This window comes from Podarcis cretensis (assembly GCF_951804945.1).
Source record: "Podarcis cretensis genome assembly, chromosome: 6".
NCBI lineage: Eukaryota > Metazoa > Chordata > Lepidosauria > Squamata > Lacertidae > Podarcis > Podarcis cretensis.
In genome coordinates, this window is record NC_137175.1 from 54,562,049 (window position 1) to 54,587,141 (window position 25,093).

The window sequence follows — 25,093 nt, forward strand, 5'->3', positions numbered from 1 at the left end:
TTCTGTCAATCAGTGCCTGGCTATGCTAGTGAGACACTTTCCTAAACTTTCTTCAGTCATAGACGCACAAGCTTCTGTTTCCCAGTGGCTTGGAACTGATAGCTCCTGGGTGGGATTAAAATTCACCACCACCTCCTTCCCTTCCTTGCCGTCTTTGCTATTAGGAACTCACAGCTCTAGCAGCTCCCACTGGTTGAGAGCTGTGAGCAGATTTCCCACTATGGCTCTAGACAAAGTGAAGTCTCTCTTGCCTGATGAAAAGGTGGATGTCTGCGTTGTCTCAGCTGTGCTCTGTGGTTCAGCCACTGCAATCTTGGTGATAAAATGGGTGAATCAGAGGCGGGTGCAGAAGAAACTTGAAGAGGCCAAGGGCAAGCGAGAGCTTGGCTTTCAACGTATGGAGAAAGCAGCAAGACAGTTTAAACAACAGGTGAATATATTTTAGAGGTTTCCTATCATTTGGATAAAGGTTTTTTCCCCTTTGTATCAAAATTTCAGTGGGTCTCTTCTGGTACTTTCTGCAGAGATGCTGTTGATTGCTGAGGTTTGCAAAAGTGCTAATAGCATGAAAGATGGCAATTATTTCAAGGTAGTCTTACAGACGCGGGATGCGGTGGTGCTTTGGGTAAAATCTCAGCGCCTAGGACTTGCCGATTGCATGGTCGGCGGTTCGAATCCCCGCGGCGGGGTGCGCTCCCGTCATGTGGTCCCAGCGCTTGCCAACCTAGCAGTTCGAAAGCACCCCCGGGTGCAAGTAGATAAATAGGGACCGCTTACCAGCGGGAAGGTAAATGGTGTTCCGTGTGCTGCGCTGGTCTGGCTCGCCAGAGCAGCTTCGTCATGCTGGCTACGTGACCCGGAAGTGTCTGCGGACAGCGCTGGCTCCCGGCCTCTAGAGTGAGATGAGCGCACAACCCTAGAGTCTGGCAAGACTGGCCCGTACGGGCAGGGGTACCTTTACCTTTTAGTCTTACAGTGATGACAATATACTTTCCCAATATGTGTATGTTGAATTTAACATGATTGCTCTTCCCCTGAAAGCTTTGCTTTCCTATAAATCTAGTAGGATGGTGCAGTCCATGCTTTCTCTGTTTCCTTCAGCTAAGTTTATTATGGGAGCCCCCCCCCTCCAATTTATGCACCCTATCTAACTTTAGGAACTTGTTGCAACTGAGGCAAATCTTGTGTCATGGAAAAGAGGGTATAAAGTTGCTTTCCCTTTTTCCTCTTGCTGCATTTCAACTGGCAGCCTGAATGCAGCTGTCCCTGGCCGCGTTATTAGCAGACTGTTAACAAATCACCTGTCATTAAAGAAAAGATACTTGAGCCTAAGGATTGCTTGGCAATTGCTGGTGCCTGTCAAGGCCATTGCTGCACTTTCATGCTAGGGCCTGGTATGTCTCTGGATAGAAGGAGCAACTCCTTCCCACTTGTCTCTCATTTTGCACAGGGCTGGGTGAAGAGAGCCATCTTCCCAGAGAGAACTTTGGACGTATCTATACAGCACTTTATTCCATCTTCACAATGGTTCCTTACCTGTTCATTTTCACATTGTATGGGATCTTTCATGCGATGTAAAAGCTATGCGTGGAAATCTAGCGGAATCTACTGGAGGTCCTCTTGCAACTTCATTAACTCAGAAAACAGTGGGAGTTGCATTGTCAAAACTTGGGGCAGTATACCAGCATACAGTTATTTCCTGTCATTTCTAATTTAGTGTGTCATAGTGGTATATTGAACAAAAAGCCACAGTTTCATAACACAACAAGGCATCACAGTGTAAAATGAATGCTATAAATTGCATTACAACCAGTAAATCTAACACAATAATCCTCAATGGACTTACAATGTCCATTGTTAGCTTTAACTCTTCCTACTTGCACTTTGTGGAAATACAGCCCAGAACTCTCTTTGGATGCAGAGGGCATCTGTTACCATATATTTACCTCTTTGGAGAAACTATTCCAACCTACAAGCTCTGCTTGTGATACAGAACTGTTTCAAAACTCTTGGTGACCACAGTGCAGAGGAGAAGAAGTGTGTAATTGGTTGAAATCAATATTTTTAAGTCAATATTTCAAATTCAATTTTTTTTTTTCAGTTGTATCATCTTTTTAATGATGTCTTAGCTGTCAGATACAGTCACATATAACATATCTCTGTGACTTGCCATGCAAAGCAGGGTGGAGATCAAGTTAGCTGCTAAAGCCTGGGGTCAGTACCCATTCCTGGTCATCAGTGAGCTGTTATTTTGCTACTAATTAGATATATAGTCATTGAGCACCCATGTGATGCTGCTGCTGACAGGCCAATCTGTAGCCTGCTTTGCATGTCTGAAAGTGCAATGTGTCCACAATGCTGTGTAGCAATGTTGGTCTGGCAAGCGAGTGCACATGACATAGCAGTTTGCCAGCAATGTGTTTGCTCCCTGCTACAGAACCCAGGAGTGAAAGCTGCTCCAATCCTAGCTCTTCCCCTTGTGGAACTGTCTGCAAAGTTGAAAGATGGCTCATTGTCTCCAGAAAGTGTTCTCTACACCTACATGGAAAAGGTAAGACTACCTGGGGGTAAATCACAGCTGGAGGCACAGGTCAATTCTTTGTCCAGGCAGCTGTTTACCAGCTCCATCTGGTATGCAGGCTGAGACTCTACCTGCCTGCAGACTGTCTCGCCAGAGTGGTGCATATCCTGGTTATCTCCTGCTTGAACTATTGCAATGCACTCTACATGGGGCTACCTTTAAAGGTGACTCAGAAACTACAACCAATCCAGAAGACTCGTGACTGGGAGTGGCCACTGAGACCATATAACACTGGTCCTGAAAGACCTACATTGGCTCCCAGTTCGTTTCCGAGCACAATTCAAAGTGTTGGTGCTGATCTTTAAAGTCCTAAATGGCCTCGGCCCAGTATACCTGAAGGAGCGTCTCCATCCCCATCATTCTGCCTGGACACTGAGGTCCAGCTCTGAGGGCCTTCTGGCAGTTCCCTCACTGTGAGAAGTGAAGCTACAGGGAACCAGGCAGAGGGCCTTCTCGGTGGTGGCACCCGCCCTGTGGAACACCCTCCTATCAGATGTCAAGGAAATAAACAACTATCTGACTTTTAGAAGACATCTGAAGGCAGCCCTGTTTAGGGAAGTTTTTAAGGATTGATGTTTTTATTATGTTTTTAGATATGTAAGCCGCCCAGAGTGGCTGGGGAAGCCCAGCCAGATGGGAGGGCTATAAATAATAAAATTATTATTATTATTATTATTATTATTATTATTATTATTATTACTACTACTTAAGGAGTGAGGCAGGATACACACTGTACAAACTCAAAAGTGACACACTACAAATGACTTGTGTCTTTCAGCATAATGTCTCTTGTGCTCATTTTAAGGCACTGATGTGCAATATGCTAGCTGAAATACAGCTGTTCTTCAAAATGTGCACAGTTTTGTGGTGCAATTCTCCAGCCAAATTATGCTCCATCCAAAATGCACATGGTGGGGTAATATTGTGCAAAAAAGTGCATATATTAGTGGGGAGAGAAAACACAAAAATACATTATAGCAGGGGAAATGGCTCTGCAAATATGTGCCTATTAGGCAAAACTGCATACAAATATATGAATATTAGGAAAAATTCACACTGAGGAGGATGGGTTTTTTTAAAATTGCAAACTGATGTGAACTTCAGATTGGAAAAATGAGCTAGTGAGAGAAACTAAAACTGACAAATTCACCCATCCCTACTTACACATTACTAGTCTAATACATTTGAATTAAGGTGATTTAGCGCACAGAATAAATTTGAATTTTAATTAAAAAAAATTAAAAGTCTCCACCATTTTTGCTCTTTAGGCCAAATAAACAAGACACTATTCCCTTATCCCAAAGTTCTTGTATCCTCTACACACACACACACACACACACACACACAGCCAAGCTAATTCAAATCCAGCTCCAAGAAAAGTCAAATTTTGCAACCTGCACTATTTGTGCTAACAGGGCATCTAGGCCTGTCACAGTTACAGGTTTAATGGGAGAGTTTACTATCTTCCTCCCCACCCCCACCCTGCATCTAGGGCATGTAATACTCAGGCCTTTCATAGACCATATGATCTGCGTAGTTATTTTCAGCCGTGATAGATTTATTATGGTCCCTAGCAGCTAAGCTACAAGGGATTTCCATTTTTGGAGCGACTTGGATTTCAGGCTTCTAGGGAGGAGTGCAGGGGCTTTGCTAAGTGGATCGAGTGAATGCGGCGCCTGCTTGGCAGCTGGAAGATGCCAGCTGCAGAAGTGTATGCAATCTTGTGTGGTGCTGAGAATAGGCAGCAGATCTGTCCTCAAATAGAGTGGTTTGTTTGGGTGTTTCTTTATACATTGCTTTTTGACACCTGGTGACCCCAAAGTGGTTTCTGTAATAACAGCTGAAGCCAACCAGATCCTAATAGGACCAGCATATATCCAGTTTCGACATAGTGAACTGATAGGTGAACCCTATGCTACAAATGGAAGTTGGAACACACCCTTTTGCTGCAGTTTTCTACTAGCATGCTTGTCTTGCATAATGATCACAGATAAAACACTGCATTTGCAAGGTGGAAAAGAGACCTTCACAATGAGAACAGTCAAGAAGAGAGCATATTGTCACAAATTTGCCTTCTTCTCCCCCTGTTTTGTTTCTTGCTCACGCAAAGGCCTTGGAGGTAACCCGGCAAATCAACTGTGTGACCAACTTCCTTCCAGAGTGTGAGGAACAGCTCCGGGAGACCAAAAAAAGGGAGAAAGGATTGCTTTATGGAGTCCCAGTCAGTATTAAGGAAGATGTGGCCTGCAAGGTACTTTCTGCCATGATCCCTGAATAATTGCAATGAGGGTAAGATGAGGAGGGCTCTGCAACAGAGGAAGCTTGCGAATTTAAAGCCAAGAGGAATATGTATATTTTTATATTTCTATTTGTTTATATAATATAATTAAATCAGCCATGTGGGTCACCAGCTGGGGGGCGGGTGCCCCTATGCTTTGCTCACCTACAGTGGAACTGCTCCTCTCCCATAAACATCACAAATTTTACCTTTAGTTATGGGCATCTGCATGGAGGGAAAGTCAAAGGAGAGGGCACGCTAATTTCTCAAGCTATTTGTGTTATATTTAAAGCTCTACAAATGCTTCTTAGACTAACCTAATTCCCTCTAAATATATGCATGAATTCACTCTTAAGTGAAATTTGATGATATTACCTAATGACTGGAGGGACTGTGGTTGTTCTCTTTAAAATTAATGTCACCTCTACTTTCTCGTCTAATGTTTTGGGTGGCTTTTTTGGGATATGGTCAACAGATGTAAGGATAAGTATCTCACTTTATTTCTCTAATTCCAGGGGTACCCCAATACACTTGGCTTGGTGAAATATCTAGACCGTCCTGAGCAGGAGGACTCTGTGATAGTCAAAGTTTTAAAGAAACAAGGGGCAATTCCATTTGTAAGGACCAACCTTTCACAGGCCATAGTGAAGTACGTGTGTGTTTCTTTCATTTGTTTAATTCTTCAAGGCAGCAGCTGGGCCTTAGCAGTCTAGGTAAATAATGGCAGTTTTGGTGGCTCTACAGCAACTGAAAACACAGAAAATAAGGAGGTCGACCTTTTCCTATCACTTTATCCCCATGCCAGGAAATGATGTACCCGGTAGATCACAGCTAGGTGCCATACAGACATAGTTTGACTCTCACTCAACAGGAAGAAATCCAAGTCAGGCTTCATGATAGAGTTGGGAGACCTGAGGAGCTACAGATGGTTCTGGACTCCCATCAACCCCAGCCAGCATGGCCAGTGGTCAAGGGATTATGGGAGTTTCAGCTGAACAACATCTGGTGGGCCACAGATTCCCATCCCTGCTTTTTAGGGTTGTTTTTCTAGGCAGAAAGGAGAGAAGTTTGAAGAACTACGGTGTGTTTGTGAAGATCGATTTCCAAGTGTCATCTCAGTACATGGTTTACTGCTTTCATGACAAAGAACTGGTTGAGGCCCCCGAATCCAAGAAACCCAATGCATGCTGGGCTGCTTCTTCAAGCCAATCTTTCTAGATGCTAGAATTGAACAGATAAGAACAGACTGTACAAAGCACCTCTTCACTCCAACACTTACATAAGAATGCAACTCAGCATTTTGGCTAATCTACTTTATTTACATATAAATACACATGGAACACTGCAACATGGCTCCCTCTCTCTCTAGCATCAGACAGCAAAGAGAAAGAACAAAGGACAATAGTCCCACTTCACGGAACACAGTAACACAAACATCCTGTCTCTGTCACTTCGCACTCTGTGGAGTCAAAACATATATTGTCATGTGAAAGACAACAATCCTATGACTGCAATCACGGAGCAGGAATTCTAACATATTGATGATAGCTGTATTCAAAGTGATAGCTATTGTAAGATGATAGCTATTCAGAGTGAAAGGCCCAGTTTTTAATGGAATTGGTACGTGATTATTAAGGGACAACCTTTACCAAGGAAAGCAGTCTTTGCAACCTGATTCCACCATTCAGATATATAGGATAAACATACATTCAACAACAGAATCCTCCAAGGACAGGACCACAAGTGCAGTACAACAGAGCTAAAATGCTGGAAGACAGACAAAAGTATTCCATTAAACACTGGGCCTTTCACTTTGAATAGCTATCGTCTCACAGGAGAAAGTGGCACCCAGTCTCTAGAAGATTTTGATAATAGTTTTGCTCTCAGAAATACCCTTGCTGCAGTCCTTAACAACTGCAAGGATCGCTTGTGTACTCTTCCTTACTGGAGCATTAACTTACTAGCCCTTTTCCATCCCATTCAGCATTGACTGTGGCAATACACTCTTTGGACAAACCTTGAATCCTTTCAACCACAAGAAAACCTCTGGAGGTTCTAGCGGAGGGGAAGCTGCACTCATTGGAGGAGGAGGCTCCATTCTTGGGATTGGGACCGATGTGGCTGCAAGTATCCGAGTGCCATGTGGCTTCTGTGGGATCTGTGGAATAAAACCCACCGGCTATAGGCTGAGGTAGGTCTCACAGGTTTGGAACCATCCATCCATAAATCATGTACAATCAACCAAGTGAAGAGCAGCAGAATTGCAGTTTAAAAGCAGACATTCTTGATACAGGTCTTGATACAGAGAGCCCTGGGAAACTAGTTCTCTGGGTGACAAACATTACATAATCCCTGTTAGTTAACATGATCTGGCATTTGCCAAGGCCCGCCTGGCATTCAGGGTCTCCTTAAGAACAGCACCAGTTCTTCATTCTATGTGGAGTGGCGGCATATAGAAGTCCCATTGTGCAGGCAAAAATTATTGTACTAATTGGACAACTTCTCACTCAATGAACCCCTGTGTTTTGGCATTTTTTTTTTTTTAAAGCAGATTCTGAGGCTAAGCCCTGTGGAGTCTTGGCTCACATTGAAGTCACATTGGTTTTATTTTTAATATATATTTTGTGTTTTTATGTTGTAAACTGCCCTGTGACCTGTGGGTATAGGGTGATATACAAATTAAATAAATAAATAAATAACACCAAAAAGAGGTTGCAGTAAAGGGCTCCTCTTTGTCTAAGCAAACTTGGGTTATTGGCAAGTAACATTTGTTTTTTATGAGATGTAGTCAACTAAACTTTCAGAGTATTTGAGGCATGAGGATACGCCAGTTTTCCAGGAAACGTGACTATATCTGTGAAAGAGGGGTGGGTGTGGGGGAAGGGAACTGCATTAGTAGCATAATTCCTGACTTCCGGACTAAAAAAAAGTGGGCAGTGCCACAGAAAGTATTAAACACAGGGAAGATCCAGAGCCTGTTTTCACTTAAAGCTCAAATCTCTCTGCAAATTTTTGTTAGTTCTGGTCTAAATTCTAAGAAGGGAAGTGAAATTGTTTGAATCCACAGTGTATGCAAGCTGCATAGTTAAAATATCAGGATCTGCTTCAGTGAGGGGTGGACATCAGATTGTGCCCTCCTCTGTGTAGTTTTACAGAGGCTCGGAAGTTAATTAGGGATAATGAAATGTGCCTGTAACATTTCCCTATCAAATATTTTTAAAAGGAAGGTACTTTGCACAGAATTTCCAATGGCTTTCAGCTATTAGGAACATCCTTTGACGCATGTCACTTGCATTTCATGGCTTGGGTCTCTTTGGCTCTCTCTGTCATTTGGCTTTTCTCCATCATTAATTTACTTTTCCCGTTTGCTCTTGTGCAGCGTCAAAGGTGCTAGCACTCCTGTAGCTGGAATGAACTCAGGTGAGCAAGTCTATTGCTGATAAAATATAAGCGAGAGTTGAAAGTCTTACTTAGCTCATGGGAGAATTTAAACAAGCACAAGCCCTTTGATGGAGACCGCGGTTTTCCGATAAGCAATAAACTTTTAGAGTTTGGGCTCATTTAAAAACAAACAAATGCAAATGTCATTCTTTGAGAAGGCCAGGTGTTAATGGTAATTTCTGATTTGTTTAATGAAGATCAGATGTATCTTAACTGTTTTTGCTGGCTATATGTAAGGAAAAAATGGTGCGCATTTCTTTTGCAACCTGAAAATTCATTTAATTTTGTAAGATTCTGTGACAGTAAAAAAAATTAAGTCAAATGATCTTTGTGCCTGAGCTTACACCATAGGAGCCAATTCCTAGGGGCCAAGAGGTCTTTGCCCCTCCAATAAAATATTTGAGGTTGCTACCCCCCCCCCAAGCTGATGGGCATTACCATTCAAAAGGTGTGCGTGCACCATGTCGTGTGATTGATTATGCAGGATGAGGCTTACCTGCCCCCCAATATTTTATTCAAGTTGGCACCCCTGGCTTACATAAATACTCTATGCAAATGTATGTAGATCTTAGGCCTTGTGGGATCTACTTAATTTATTTTTACTAGAACCCTGAGATCCACAGAACCAGGTGCAACAGACATTCTGAGCTCTGCAATTTGTTTTGAAATCCAGAATGTGCGGTCTTTTCACATAAAAATCCTCTCCCCATCCCCAACACTCTTCGGTGCAGTAGTATCAAGGGGAAGTCATTATATTGTTGCTGTTTAAACAATTGGGGGGGGGGGTCAGATCTACTTCAAATCACCAGAAATCAACCTTCTGCCAATAGCTGCACACAAATACAGCCCCTGATAGGACTTGTAGTCCAAAAGCTGTGGAAGTTATAAGGTTGCAGATGGCTGTGCTAAGCCATGGTTTCACAGCATGTCTGAAATGGGTGCGAAAATTGCAACTCAATTCTTTTTAACATTCATACTGCAGAATTTGTGGTTGCACATTTAAAACTTACTTTCTTCTTTTGGTTACCTGACTGCTCAGTTTTCATGTGGTGAAATGAATCTGTGAACGCATTGTCACCCAGTGAGATCTTTAGTTACCACCATATCGTAGAAAAGCATATTTGTAGATACATTTCAGAATAATTGGCAGTTTTTGTGGATGGGATGACTGGGTGATCATCATGTGAAAACTGATGAGCCTGGGGAGAAAGTAATTCCAGAGTCCTTTTTCCTCCTCAGAAATGGCCCTTTGGCATTGTTGTGCATGTAGAAACCCTAATAACTGGAAGGCAACTGCATGAAAATCAAGCTACTAGCACTCCTATCTTCTTCCCCATGTTCAGAAGTCTTCCTCTTTTGTTCCAGTCATCTCCGTGACAGGCCCAATGGCAAGAGATGTGGACAGTCTGGTTCTGTGCATGAGGGCCCTCCTGTGTGACGAACTATTTCGCCTGGATTCATCTGTGCCCCCAATTCCCTTTAATGAGGAGGTAATGGAATTGTGTTCAACAGCACACTGAAGTAGTTGATTCACCATAGGCTTTTAATGCATAATGAAATTTCCTTTTTAGTGGGGGAATCTCAATTTTTGTCAATGCTGAAATATCAGTGCATGCATGCTAGGTGTCACTATAGGGATTTTACACTCTATAGCAGCAGTGAGTGGAGCTGTCAGCCAGGGAAGGAGGAAAGGTCTAAAGGGTAAAGCCAAAATGGAGGCCCAGGGTGAAGCTTGTTTGAAATCTGAGGTCTGAAACCCTTTCACAGCGAAAGAAGGAAAAACTCGAGCTTGGTCTAGGTGTCAGGAGGGAGAAATCTGAAGTCAGATCTGACATCTAGGTAAGAGAAATTAAAGGCTCAGGAGACCCATGAGTCAGTTTGTTATCTCTCTAACAACAACACGAAACTTGTGACTCCACCTGCAGAGCACTAAGTCTAGTGCCACCTAGTGACTCAAATACATACTGATATTATCCACAAAGAGGAGCTGAATAATGATACCTATTGCATGGCTACATGAATAGTTTAAGACAGGAGCAGGACTCTCTTTTCTTCAGGTATCAGCTGAGGTTTCTGGTTCTTCAGAATGTGGCCCTGAATTTTCAGGTTGCTTCATGAAATATTATTATTTGTACCCCGTCCATCTTCGGACGGCTTCCAACAAAATATAAAAACATAGTAAGACCTACACGAAACATTAAAAACTTCCCAATACAGGGCTGCTGTTAGATGTCTTCTGAATGTCGTGTAGTTGTTTATCTCCTTGACATCTGATGGGAGAGCGTTCCATAGAGTGAGTGTCACTACCAGAAAGGCCCTCTGCCTGGTTCCCTGTAACTTCAGTTCTTGCAGTGAGGGAACGTCCAGAAGGCCCTTGGAGCTGGATCTCAGTGTCTGGGCTGAATGATGGGGGTGGAGGTGCTCCTTCAGGTATACTGGGCCGAGGCTGTTTAGGGCTTTAAAGGTCAGCACCCAAGAGGAACAAGGTGAATACTCCATCCCTTACAGTTCCTGAATTGATGTGATCTGAATTGATTGATGTTGACACTGTGTCAACAACTATTCAGCTAACAAGATGGCTGGGCTCAACAAATTAGACAGTGGGAAAGAGCATTCTAAAACCAAAGCAGAGTCAAAATGCCACACCTCATATGATAGTGGTACCCAGGGAAGGGCCTCTGATGGAGATTTTAGCACACAGATACATGGGGAGATGAGCAGTCCGTCAGGTACCCTGATCCCTAGCTTTCACCCTCACCTGAGCTGTGAAAAGCCATGTCACCTTCTTCTCATTGCCCTGGTGACTAGCACTATGTGATTACTCTGGTTCCTCTCTGCAGATTTACTCTAGCTCCCGGCCACTCAGGATTGGCTACTATGATGGAGATGGTTATTTCCAGCCCTCTCCCAGCATGAGGAGAGCTGTGCTGGAAACTCGACAGTTGCTACAGGAAGCAGGACACACGGTAAGCTCTGGGCCCATGGAGAGCTTTTTCTTACATTGCCTGAACTTTAATTTATATTGAGTTTGTTTGCTGCATTTTCATTGCTTTAATTTTATTGGGTTTTGTAATACATGTAACAAATCAATAATAATAAGAGATGGCTATTTATGCAGAAACAATGCACACTGCCAGCGAGAACATTGATTCTTGATCTTTGTAAACGATGCAGTGTAATGTGTTATTTGTTAATTAAGTAAAAAAGAAATAGCAAGTGGAAGATGTGGGGAGGAAAGGAGAAAGAAACTTGACGAAAAGTTGCTATGGGAAGGAAGCAGAAGGGGATAATAAAAATAAGGTATTTTCTTCATTATTTTCTAGAGCCATGCTAGTCTACTGGCATTGTTTTTTAGAAGATGCCTGTCACCACTGAAAATGTACTCATTGGATTGCTGCACATAACATACACCTGACTTTTGAGTATACACACCCTAGGTTGTATTCATCTTTCTTTCACAGAGTAGATCTATTGGATTTAGTAGCCCCAGGTCATACCCTCCAACATTCTCTGATGAAAATAGGGATGTCCCATTCCATAATGATAATTTTTACTATTTCTATCCCACACATCTTACTGGGCTGCCCCAGCCACTCTGAGAAGCTTCCAGGATATATAAAAATATAACAAAATATTAAATATTTTTTTAAAAAACCCTTCCCTATACACAGGATTGCCTTCAGACGGCTCAGGGGTCAGATAGCTCCATACCCCCCAACATTTCTCCAATGGAATTCAGGACATCCTAAGGAAAAGAGGGGCTTTCCGGGATCAAATCAGAAACTGGGACAGCATCTCTAAATCAGGGATGTCCCTGGAAAATAGGGACACTTGGAGGGTCTGCCAAGTTAGTAATGGTCATTAATTCCAATTAGAATGAGTAAAATTTAGTTGAATACCCTATGTCTGCATACCAGTTACCAACTACTGCCTGAAACTTACATCTCCAGTTTTCTGACATTAGACATTTTGCAGCTTCCAGAGTTCTGCTAAGTTGACATTTTCTGGTACTTATTCAAGCTTGTGACTGCACCTGTACCTATAGACTGGGCTGCAGTCTAGACAATTCTAGACAAAAGTAAATAGAGGCCTGTGGAGATTAGACAATAACATTCTCCGCCAAGAATGTATATCCAGGCAATATATAGGCCCTCCTTTCCTTTTACTGATTGCAAGGAATCACATGTATAAAGGCAGAATGATAACTGCATATATTTATTATATATTTTTGTTGCCTTTAAATATTTACCTTGTTTTTCTGCTCAGCTCATACCTTTCACTCCTCCTCGAATTGATTTTTTGGTGGATGAGCTCTTCACCAAAGGCCTCTATGCAGATGGATGTTCAACATTACTGGAAAAGTTGTAAGTAGATACCAAGACGTATAGACACATATGTAGTCTATGTATGTGTTTACGGGAGGACACCTAAAGTTATATCAAAAACTTTCTGAAGAAGAGATATTAAGGCTCTTTAGTGGGAAACGATTAGGAGCAAAAGAGGCATATTATTATTAATAATAATAATTTAATAACAACAACAACAAAAAAGGCTTATAATAATTATTTCAGATTGATTTGAAAAATCTGGTGTAACATAGTAATTATAACATTCAAATATTATAGAAGAGGAAGTAATGGCCAAAACACATTTATGGAATGGCTTTTAGAACAGCAGACACTTTTTATTATGTTCTGGAATAACAAATGTCAATAGAATATGTATGCATAAAAATATATTTTTTAATTGTAGTACTATTATGTATACAAGTATTGTGCAGATAACAATGACAATAGGTTGTGGAACTGAATTATAGTGTGTTTAATAAAACTGATAAACAGGGGGAGAGAGGCTTAAATTAAATTATGCTCTTTGCTGAATTACTGAAAATTCCATTTCCTTCAGGAGTTGATTATCTGCCCCTCAGTCATGCTTTAAGTTTCAGATTCTGCATTTGTCTATCAGGGATTTTAACTGCAAGGATAGTAGCTGTAGTATAGGCATGTCATTGCAACAAGTAAATAGCATTTACAGACATTATTGTACAGCATAGAACCTGCTTTCTTCCTCTTTTTACTTTCCCAGTGATGGAGAGTTTGTGGATTCCACTTGGACAAACCAGATAAATTGTTACCGGTTGCCAAATTTACTGAAAAGGATCCTGGCTCTCATTTTAATGCCGTTGGTGAGTCTCCAACTTGTGAAACAGACACACAGACTTTCTCCATTTATACCTTTGTGTATGCCAACAATAATGGACGCGGGTAGCACTGTGATCTAAACCACTGAGCCACTTGGGCTTGCTGATCAGAAGGTCAGCAGTTCAAATCCCCGCTACGGGGTGAGCTCTTGCCAACCTAGCAGTTTGAAAGCATGGCAGTGCAAGTAGATAAATACCGTATTTTTCGCCCCATAGGACGCACCGTCCCATAGGAAGCACCTAGTTTTTTTGGGCGGAAATAAAGAAAAAAATTTTATTCCCCCCCCCCCAGCCGCGGGGTAAGCCCAAGCTTTTAAAAACGCACCTACTGTAGTTTTTAGAGGAGAAAAGCATATCTGCCCAAGGTGTCGGCGTCTTCTCCTCAGGCAACAACATGGAGGCGGGAAGGAGAGCGGGCGCCTCGCGCCGGGCGGGGGGGGGGCGGTTTGAACTGCGTGCGCTCGCCCGACCCGTTTCTCCCTCCCTGCCTGCCTGAGCAGTAAACAACGGGGCGTGGCATGCAGGCAACTCTCCGCAAGCTGCGGGAGCCCAGCGCCGGGCTCCCGCGCCTTGCGGAGAGCTGCGCGAAGTCTTGGTGCGCTGAGATCAGTGCGCCCAGCCTTTGGCATGCAGGCAACTCTCCGCAAGCCATGGGAGCCCGGCGCGGGCTCCCACGGCTTGCGGAGATCTGCGCGAAGCCTGGAGAGTGAGAGGGGTCGGTGCGCACTGACCCCTCTCGCTCTCCAGGCTTCAGCGTAAGCCTGCATTCGCCCCATAGGACGCACACACATTTCCTCTTCATTTTTGGAGGGGAAAAAGTGCGTCCTATGGGGCAAAAAATATGGTAGGTACGGCTCTGGCGGGAAGGTAAACAGTGTTTCCATGTGCTGCTCTGGTTTCACCAAAAGCGGCTTAGTCATGCTGGCCACATGACCTGGAAAAACTGTCTGCGGACAAACATTGGCTTCCTCGGCCAGTAAAGTGAGATGAGCACCGCAACTCCAGAGTCGTCTGCGATTGGACTTAACTGTCAGGAGTCCTTCCCCTTTCCCTTTTTATTCCAACAATATTGCTTTTCATTTATATGTCTCCCACGTACCTTTCCATATTGGTGCCAAGGTTATCTTGCCACAGGGGCTTTCCAGGTGCCCCAAACCACTCCAAGTTAAATCTGTCCCTGTGTGGTGTTCACCTCCTCTTTCGCAGTCCGGGGTCATCATCATTCCCCATAGATTAATGGAGATTAACAGTAGAATCAGTAGCAGCTGGTGGAGTGCAGCTTCCCAACATTGCACATTGCTGCAGCTTCCCATGAAGGAGAGGTACAGGGAGATCAGTGTGGTGCAGCTTGCGGTGGCAGGAGCATCAGATTATCCATGCTGCTTCACCCTGATGAGTTCTCTGCATCTCCCTCTCTGAGTAATGATGCACAGTGTTGGGAAGCTGGAAGAGCAATACCCACACTGTTCCACCAGTTTCTGCTGAACAGGATTCTCAGCCAACTTTTGCAGGAAAAGTTGAGGGAAATCCTTCACCTCTAGGAGGTCGTAAGGCAGAAGTAGGGAGTGCAGCTTTGGGATTGCTGGCAACACTCTTGTGTGTTTTATTTTCTCTTGGTAATGCGATCATGGAAAACCTCAGATGCTGCCAGATAGCTAGAGGGAGGCTGATAGACCCTCTGTGAGCTGAATATTTGGAGGCTAGCTTTACAGCTAGGCCTGGTGTGGGAGCTCAGAGCCTAAGCTAGGAGTACAGCAAAGAAGCCATTGGCTGCCGCAACACTAGGTGCTCTACTTGGCAAAGATCTTCATGCTCAAGGTTTGATTTAGTCCAGAGGAGGGAAGTGAGCCTAGGTTCATGAGCAGACAGTAAATCATTAGAAATTGAAAAGTACAGTGATGGCGGCAGGGATTGCAAGAGATGACAAGCCACGGGACTAGAGATGCAGTCATATACTGTACACATTTACCTGGGACTAAGTCACAGAATCATTAATTGTAGAGTTGGAAGAGACTACGAGAGTCATGTAGTCCAACCCTCTGCAATGCACGAATCTTTTACCCAACATGGGGCTTGAACCCACAATCCTGAGATTAAGAGTCTTATGCTCTACCAACTGAGCTATCCCATTCCAATTGAACTCAGTGGGCTTACTTCCAAGTTGACTTGCCAAGGATTGTACTACAGGTAGGATGGAAAGGAGAGACTGCTGGGGCAAGGATTTTCAAGATCCAGGGCAGAAAATGCTTCTGTTTTAATATTTTGGCCTATATTCCAAAAATGCCTATGATGAATCTTGATTGCCAGAGAGTAAATCTGCAAGGTTGCTCTAGCATTCTTGGAAATATGCTGAAGCTTTTGTTATGCATCTGAAAATGAGATTGCTTACAGGTTCCTTAATGGCACAGGAAGCTTATGACTCCCTATTTGCATTGATTGCTATTGTTATATTTAAATCAGAACGTGGCTCTGGATCTTTAGAGCAAGCCATGTTCCATTTCCTTCCAAGCTGAATCGTAATGCAAACTAGTATATTTGATTGTTTCCCTCATACAATGTCTCAGAAATGACTGTTTCATTTAGAGCTCGGTCGCCTCAGTCAATCTTGTTAACTGAAATCAAGTTCTAGCTGCCTTCCTTATAAAGCGGAATAACCAAGGTGGAAAATCATAATCTAAGAATAATGACTTTGATGCAGCCAGTCTCAGGTTTTCATATGCTGCTTTCTGATGAGCCCATCCTCTGCAAAACGATCAGGTTTGAAAGCAACGTGGAGAAAATAGAATTGCCAGAAATCTCCCCCCCCCCGTGCAATAACTTTTTTCTTCCCATATGCCACAATACATTCTTTTTATCATGACTATCCACTCAAAAAATCTCTTGATAGTCAAAAGAAACAAGACAGACACAAACTCCAGTTATAGTTGTGAACTTTCAAGTCCCACTGATTTCATTAAGTGAATTAAGCATGAGTGTTACCCTCTTCTTTTGAAACTAGTGCAACTAGCTTTGCCTGGGTTGAGCACAGTTGCTTTTAAGAGGCTGTTTGTGAATTGCACAGACATGAATTTACCAAGTTGTCTCTATCAGTTTCAGCTTTTACCACAAAGTGTGGATCAAAATGATAGGGAGGGTATGAAAGAAGGGCCATTCTGATTTTGCGGCATGCATAAAAGCCAACATGATTGATAACTGAATATTACGTAAATATTGATGATGAGAGCACAGGGATGGGAGAGTAATTTGATTCAGTTTGCATTTAAAGGTGCTCTTTCCCAAGCAATATGTGAACACAGTCAACTTCTGAAATCCGCACTTATCTGAACTTTGCAATCCAGTTCTTCAGCCAAGTCACCTGTATGAATATGCATATACTAAAGTGTGCATAGAAATGCAAATATTAATAAAAATAGATGAAAAATGCATTATATTAGTGGGAAATGACTTGCAAAAATGTGCATATTAGGCAAAAATACATCGAAAGATGCATGCATTAGGTGAAATTCCCACAAAATTTCTGATGAATTTTCATGAGGACCTTAAAAAAATTCAGAAAATGATTTGGAGATGTGAAGAACTAAAGAAGGAGAAACTGAGAGAAACTGAAATTGACAGATTTACCAACCAGCCCCTCACTGCACCTGAGAGCAACAGGCCAGCTTAGGGGGTGCAGAATAGGCTACATGGCCTAATCAGCTCAGTTCTCCAGCACTGCAGCTCACTCCCTGCTTTGCCTGCTTGCTAACTGCTCAGACAAATGCTGCAATGCCTTTGTGGCATTAGTGTGCATCACATGAGTAGACCAGTGCTTGGGCACGTGTGAGGCCTGCCGGGATGAATAGCCTGGGCTGGCTTCCTGGTTCTCCTAATGGCATTGTCTGTGATCCATTAGGGCAGAGGTTCTCAAACTGTGGGTCCCCAGATGTTTTTGGACTACAACTCCCATCATCCCTGAGCTCTGGCCTTGCTAGCTAGGAGTGATGGGAGTTGTAGTTCAACAACATCTGGGGACCCACAGGTTGAGAAAGGCTGCATTAGGGGAAGGTGACAAGGTCAGACAGACAGCTCAGGCTCATCCCAGCAACAAGCAAGCATCACTACTGGCAGAGCCCTAGCTCAGAAGCTGGGGCTGGCAGGGACTGAAGGGAAACAGCTGGAGGAGCCACTGCTGCCCTCCAGCATCTGTTGCCTGAAGTGGTCTTCTCACTCTGCCTAAAAAGAAATAAAGCAAAAAGCAAAAAGCTAAAGGACCCCTGGACAGTTAAGCCCAGTCAAAGGCAACTATGGGGTGCAGTGCTCATCTCGCTTCAGGCTGAGAGAGCCAGTGTTTGTCCACAGACAGCTTTCCGGGTCATGTGGCCAGCATGACTAAACTGCTTCTGGTGCAATGTAACACTGTGACGGAAGCCAGAGTGCATGGAAGCGCTGTTTACATTCCAGCCACAGTGGTACCTATTTACCGTATTTTTCGCTCTATAAGACGCACCAGACCACAAGACGTACCTAGTTTTTGGAGGAGGAAAACAAGAAAAAAATATTCTGAATCCCAGAAGCCAGAACAGCAAGAGGGATCACTGCACAGTGAAAGCAGCAGTCCCTCTTGCTGTTCTGGCTTCTGGGATAGCTGCACAGCCTGCATTCGCTCCATAAGACACACACACATTTCCCCTTACTTTTTAGGAGGGAAAAAGTGAGTCTTATAGAGCAAAAAATACGGTATCTACTTGTACCCCATCCTGGGGATTCGAACCGCCAGCCTTCTGATCGGCAAGCCCAAGAGGCTCAGTGGTTTAGACCACAGCTCCACCCGCATCCCAAAGACTGCCTAATGGGAAGGCTGGTTCTGTAAAAAGCATGGCTGCCTGAAAGCTGTTCGGATCGCAAGAAACCCTTAGCCTTTACTTGACCTTAACTTCTTCATCATGTTAAGCACAGTGGGAGCAGATACTTTTTGGGTAGGTGGGGTACATGTGACAAATTTCAGCCAACTGTGAGGGGAGAAAAATGCTGTGTAACTTGAATACATAACAACAAGATGATAAGTTGCAAAACAGCTTTGCAAACAGTGCAATTTTGCAATGCCAGTAAATTTTAATCTATATCAGGCAACTTTTAAAAAGTAGTAGATGCTAAGGTTATAAGCACTTACCAGAGTAAACTAAAAGTAGTAAAAATATTACAATTGTTCTTACTAATAAAAAAATTACAAGTGTTACTTTTTATTCCTATATCTTGCCCTTCCTCCTGAAGGAGGCAAGGGTGGCTGAAAACAACTATACAGATAAAATCAGTAGAAACAATGATGTTGTTATGTGAAGTTTGTCTGAAAGGGACCTGGGCTTATATCTTGAAGGATGTGACCACAGTTGAATTTGGGTGAATGTACTTAAAGTAATTCTGAAAGTCTCCCTTTTTACAAAGCACCTCCACAAAACTGCTTTTCCTCCTCCCCTTAAAAAACTAGTTGGGGAACTTGCACAAAAGCTTTTTAAAGATGTTAGTGATAGTGGAAATATTGTGAGTGTGAATTAACACCCCTTGGGAGCTCATGATTTGTGTGCACTGACAAACCCTGTGGATCATTAGTTTTTAGTTGAATAATGAAATAAGACAGAAAGTCCATCAGTTTCTTTAGTAGCATGCTCCAATGAATAATTTACGAAGAGGATTTACCTCTCATCGAAACCCCATCAGCTGTAATTTGCAACTTATCACTTGGACACTTTTCTAAAAGCTGCTCTGAAGATAGCATCCAGATGGATAGATGTGGGACTATACGTATAGGTTTACTATTCCTTCCTTTCTTATATTTATGCCACACTCTTCAGTCATTCTTGGGTCCCACAGGAGTTAACAGTTTGCACACAGGAACAACTGAGATACATTGGTGTGTGCATGATAGTCTATTCTGGGCCCTGGCAATTGGTGACATAGTTCCAGGTACATCCCTGGGCACACATAGCAGTGAAGCGTAAATTTGTTCTTGGGACTTTTTGTCTCAAACCTGCTTTTAATCAAACACATAGGAGAATTCAGTCATTAATATATTTTTGAATTTAGCTATGACTTTTGATCAAAGCATGCTGGATTCCTAACAGGAAAAGGTGGCAATAATAATAATAATAATAATAATAATAATAATAATAATAATAGTGTATTCCCTCTCCCAGTTCCCACGAATCTCTCGACATCTGAATGCCCTTATTGGAGTAGGGTAAGTTAATTTTTATACGATTTTAAAATGGATTCATTGTGAAGTACTAAATATAATCATGATGGGAATTTTGTGTGGAATACCAATGTTGTTAAAACTTCACAACCACTGTTGTGAATAATGATATTTCCATCGTTGTGAATGTACTCTGTGACTGCATCTGTGATGAAAAGTGAGTATATGGCCAAAATGGGCAGTTTTAGTTAATTTTCTCTGAGGAATTTTTCTCTCTTGTTACTGTCATGAATTCTAATCTGCATGCCTTCTGCAAATTTCCTAGGTCAGTGAAAAACTTCTGGAAGAACAATGTTGACCGGATGGTAATTTTGTTTTCTTGTTAAAAGATGAAGAAAAGTGCCCAAGTGCTCAGATTTTCTCTGCCCCCAATCACTGCTCATCAGAGAGAAACCTGTTCAGAAAGGGCAGTTTCTTGGGAAAGTGTGCATGCAGTCTCCCTATTGGGTAGTTTTTGTGCCTTTCATCACTGAGAGCAAGATATGCAAATAATAGTTACCTCACAATCCTATATGGCTTGATTCTAGAGACTGATGTTAATTGAAAGCTAATATGGTCCCCAGAACTCCAGCTACAGCACCATCAATGATGCTGACCTATGCTAATACTGTATTTCACAGTTCTGGTCTATGTTAACATAGAACCAATGGAGCTATGGTGTGCTGTTATGTACACAAGCAGATAGTTTAAAGTGACCAGAGAGGGTTGGGCCAAATGATGGAGTAAAGAGCATTTTTGACGGAGGTCGAGCTGATGATAAAGTACTAATGGGTGAGCAGGAGCCATGAGAGAATGAGGAAAAACAGGACTCATGCTGAGGGTATGGAGATCAGCAGTAGCATGTCTATCATCTCCCAACTCTTCTGCATTTGGAGTGTCTCAGTCTTCTCCTGATTCGTTTGTAGTAGTGGTAGTAGTAGTAGTAGTATGGTTATTTAACTTTTTGACATTAGATAGGTAGGCATTCCACAGATGTGACAACCAAGAAGGCCTTCTGCCTGGTTCCCTGTATTTTCACTTCTTGCAATGAGGGAATCACCAGAAGGTTCTTGGAGCTGGACCTCAGTGTCTGGGCTGAACAATGTGGGTGGAGACACCCCTTCAGGTATAGCACACTTCAGCCTTTTCTCCACAGCTAAAATGACTAGAACACTGTAGAGCTTCTTAGGTTTTGTCTGATCAGCAACAAGTAAGGATGTAAATGCATTTCTGTTAATCAATTCACACTGATGGTGGCATTTTGTACATAATAGCCACTGTCTTCTCTTTGTATTTCTCCCCAGGCTTACCGTGATGAATTCATTGCAGAATGGAGGAAGTTGAAGCTGGATGTTGTGCTTTGTCCAGCTTTGGGACCAGCTTTTAATTTGGGATATGCTGGCAAGCTATTTGGTACCAAATAATACATCTTATCTGATTTTCCAGTGTTCATGCTCTTATATTGATCCTGTTCCCTTGGCTTGTTGCATACTGTGGATTAAATTATGTGGCTTTCTCTGAGCTGACCTGTAGAGCATCTTGCTCTGAGCAAAGGAGGAATAGATGATGACCATCTTTCTCTCCCAGCCTTATGACCCAAATATTTATAAAAGTTTGTGGAGAGAGAGTATATGGGCCCATCTAGCCACATTGTGCCATCCTTGATATCTACCATATTTCCTGGGAGATGATCCCAACTTGGCAGGAGATGCATGTTAGAACATCCATCCACTAATACGTAACTGTCTCCTGCTCAGTAGTAATCAAGCAAAAGGAAGAAATTATTTATTAATCCATTTAGCTCTGGTTCCTTCAAGGGGCATAATGAATTTGAAAAGTGGTGAGAAAGATTTGTAGAGCAGGGCTATGAAGCAGGAACACACTACTACATAACATGTCCCATTATTATTATCACCACCATCTATTGTATTTATAACCTACCTTTCAACCTGAAGGATACCAATATGGCAACATACGTAGCTGTAGATTCACCTACATTGTATCATGCCATACCACTTGGGATGGACTCCTTAACCAACTAAGGTATAGCTAAGGCATTAGTCTAGCTCTACCCAGGACATAATATACTGTGAATCTGTAAGGTACTGCTAGCAGAACTGTAGGTGGGTTGCATTGTAGTCTTACAACCCATCCCTTCTTCCAACACTATTGTGAGTAGATGGATTTTTTGACTGATGCATTAATTCCTTGATTATTCAATATTTACCTTGCATGAAATTGTACTTATACTTTGGTACTTTTCCTTCAACTGGTGTCAGTGAGAAAAATATTATCAGTATTATTTTATAATTGGAATCAAAAGGTGTATTGAGTGAGTGGAAAGGAACTTCTGCCTGTGCAAGGCAGCCCCCTTGAATTCTGGCAACCCCCCCATTCTCTTAGCTGGCCTCTACAGTACCTGGTCGCACACCATTCCAGATGGAGCTGCTTTGAGGAGACCACAGGGACACTAGTGGTGAGAGAATCCATATTAATCTTGTTTCCTGAGTGGAGTTCTGCTCACTCTTCTCTGGACCCAGTATTATTAATCCCACAAAACAAAACAGAGTGAATTAAGTCTCATCGCCTTTTAAAAACTTCAAGGCAAGAAGATTGCAACACATTTCAGCTTGACCAGATCTCTCGTGGTTGCTTCTACAGTTAGGAAGAATGTGCCGGCAGGCAAATGCCATATTTTCTTAGAAGTGATAAGAAAGCACCCTCAATCGTATTCTTTTTTTTTCCCAAGGCTTCAGGCTTTAATCAAGTTAATTATTCAGGTTCTCAACATGCTTGAAGCCGAACCAGGAAAACCTAGTTCCTCTTGGGCTGATTCCATGGGTGTATGCATTGTTGATGTGGATGCATCTAGGCAAATATCTGAGAAAAGACTTGAGTCAATCAACACCTATCTGAGGCTCCTTTCCCTGAACAGTTATGCGACAGTTCTTAAGGTTATTTTAGATTAGTTGATAAAGTAGCACAAGACAATCCAGCAGTGCTCTGCCATGTCAGGATCATTTTCTTTTTCCTTATTGTGTGTGCAGAGAAGTATGCATTGCACTCTTATTGCATTTGCATGTTGGTGTCATGAAACAAAGGTCTGGTACCGCAAAATGAGAAGTATTGTGTGTTGGCTTTTCCAGTTGCTACCACTTACACCCATTTATACAACGTCTTGAATTTTCCGGCCGGAGTTGTCCCAGTTACTACAGTGACACAGGCAGATGAGGAAGAGCTGAAGCTTTACAAAGGGCATTATGGAGACCCCTGGGATAAGAGGATGAAGGAGGTCAGTCAATAGCAACCAAGGCAAGGACAGTGCCTAGATGCTGCATCAAGCATGGGGAACCTGTGACACCCACCCACCCAGATGTTGTTGGACTGCAACTTCTATCCATCCTGTCTATTGGTCATGTTGGTTGGTGTAGAGACTGATGAGAGTTGGAGTTTCCTCAACCCCACCGCATGTCACTGGGGCTCTGTTTGCTATACAGAATTGTAGCAAATTGACCCTCCCTTGCTTCCCTCCTGAAATTAGAGAAGTTTTGTAGCTGGTTAACACCACCCATTAAATTGGAAAGCTGGAACTGCTTCACTAATATATCTTCATTGGCGGCTTCTGATTTTGAGTACGATCTTAGTTATTGCCAGACAAAATTACTTTTTAAAAGTAACTTGTACAGCCTTATTCTAAGTGTGTTTATTTGGAATAGGTTCTAAACTGGTTAATGTGATTAAATTATTTCCTATAAGAGCATTTGACATCAAATGTCTGACCTGGGTAAAAAAAATCACAACCATAAGGTCATAGAGTACAATTATTAGCAATATTCCAACACAAGTGACATGTGTAGGAATACATTTTTATAAACAAATGCATGGGATGCAGCTCCTAACCCAAAACACTAAACCCCCACAGTCATGTTGGAAATCTATTCTGAGCATTTCCATGATCCTGTTGAAAATAGGCCTCCTTATTGCCCAGTAGATCCTGAAAGTCTCAGTCAATTCAAAAGGGAGACATGCAGGGAGAAGTCTGAAAGCCACGAGCTCAAACTGGATGCTTCCCTCAGTAATGAAATATGCTTTGTGATATCATGCTGCCTTTGTATCTCTCCTGCAGGCTGTCGAAGGCGCCATTGGGCTCCCTGTGGCTGTCCAGTGTGTGGCCCTGCCGTGGCAGGAGGAATTGTGTCTTCGGTTCATGAAGGAGGTAGAGAAAGTCTCCCATGAAAGGAGGGGCAGAAGGAAAATCTGATCCTGTCGGAAAGGAGCACTGCATCTGCTAAAAGATCTGCTTTGTTGACTACTTTGATGTACCGCTGCATGTGTACTGGACATTGCTTGGTCTGCTCAGTTACATTTTTATCAATGTGTGCTAGAAGACATCAGTTTTGAAGAGAATGTCAGAATGTTAATATGTAACTTAGTGAGCAGTGAACCTTCAACGAGGTATGCAAAGAGGAATGCTTAAAAGATGCACACGCCCCCAATGTTCTATGAGTATATTTTGACTAGCCTCATGCCCCACTGTGGGTATTTTGGTTTCTTCTACTCCATTTGCTTTTAGACTTGGATAGTGCAATAATGTACAGGGTGAGTCTTTTAAAAGAGGCCCCATGGAACATGTGTACTCTGTATCCACAGGGCCACTTTTAAAGGGCTCGCCCTGTACTTCTTGGTCTTCTGCAGAATTTGCCTCTTCATCCCTACAGGAAATTCCCTACAGGAAATATAAATCAATAATTTTGGCAGTGTTTCTCAGTCTACAAAGTTGCAACACAACTCTTATGTTTAAACATGTTATGAGCAAGTTAACATCTTGTCCAGTGGTGGGGTTTTTTAAGCAGACTTTTAACCTGGGTCTTCCATGTCTGTACCATCAACACCACACTTTAATTACTTAGATTTTATTGTACTTTGATTTTTATTGTTTGTCTTTATTCTTGCATTAATATTTCATTTTTTAAAAAATGTATACCACTGTGGAATCCATGGCTGAATGAAGGCACAGTAGAACATTTCAAAATAAAGAAGCAAAAAATGATTTTTTTTCTTTGACAATAACAAGCAGCCTGAGTGCTCCCATCTTACCATAACAAAGAATGACTAAACAAATACAAGTACAGCATAAGATTTCAGACTATACCTCTCCAATTTGCTATCACCCTCTTGGATACCTTCCCATCCCACTTCTGTCACAGCTCACTGGAGCATATTTGCTGACCCAATGGCAAATGGATTCTTAATATATAACAGATCAAATCAGAGTTCCTTAAAAAAAACAACACCACTCCTGACATACACTGCAAGGGCTAATTCCTGCTTTGGGGAATGGTAGGCTATTAAGGCCTGGTCCCGTCCCTCCTGTCCCCCCGTCAG

General features: G+C 42.5%; 1 protein-coding gene across 1 annotated transcript; it reads left to right on the forward strand.

Moving 5' to 3' along the window:
* Positions 1-7: 7 nt before the first annotated feature.
* On the forward strand, positions 8-24,758 carry LOC307218229 (vitamin D3 hydroxylase-associated protein-like). The gene is made up of 15 exons (XM_079980351.1): positions 8-430; positions 2,438-2,551; positions 4,692-4,832; positions 5,375-5,508; positions 6,844-7,050; positions 8,239-8,279; positions 9,666-9,790; positions 11,141-11,266; positions 12,567-12,664; positions 13,386-13,485; positions 19,671-19,714; positions 19,995-20,034; positions 21,013-21,121; positions 22,855-23,000; positions 23,835-24,758. The coding sequence occupies exons 1-15, from the start codon at positions 23-25 to the stop codon at positions 23,967-23,969; spliced, it is 1,968 nt and encodes a 655-aa protein (XP_079836477.1). The 5' UTR covers positions 8-22; the 3' UTR covers positions 23,970-24,758.
* Positions 24,759-25,093: the final 335 nt, after the last annotated feature.

Bases quoted from the DNA above. Each gene is read 5' to 3' on its own strand.
- LOC307218229 (XM_079980351.1), top strand. From the start codon at position 23: ATGCTAGTGAGACACTTTCCTAAACTTTCTTCAGTCATAGACGCACAA. The intron at 19,715-19,994 runs GTAAGTTAATTT...CAAATTTCCTAG, and splicing joins AATGCCCTTATTGGAGTAGG to GTCAGTGAAAAACTTCTGGA. The intron at 21,122-22,854 runs GTACCAAATAAT...TGGCTTTTCCAG, and splicing joins ATATGCTGGCAAGCTATTTG to TTGCTACCACTTACACCCAT.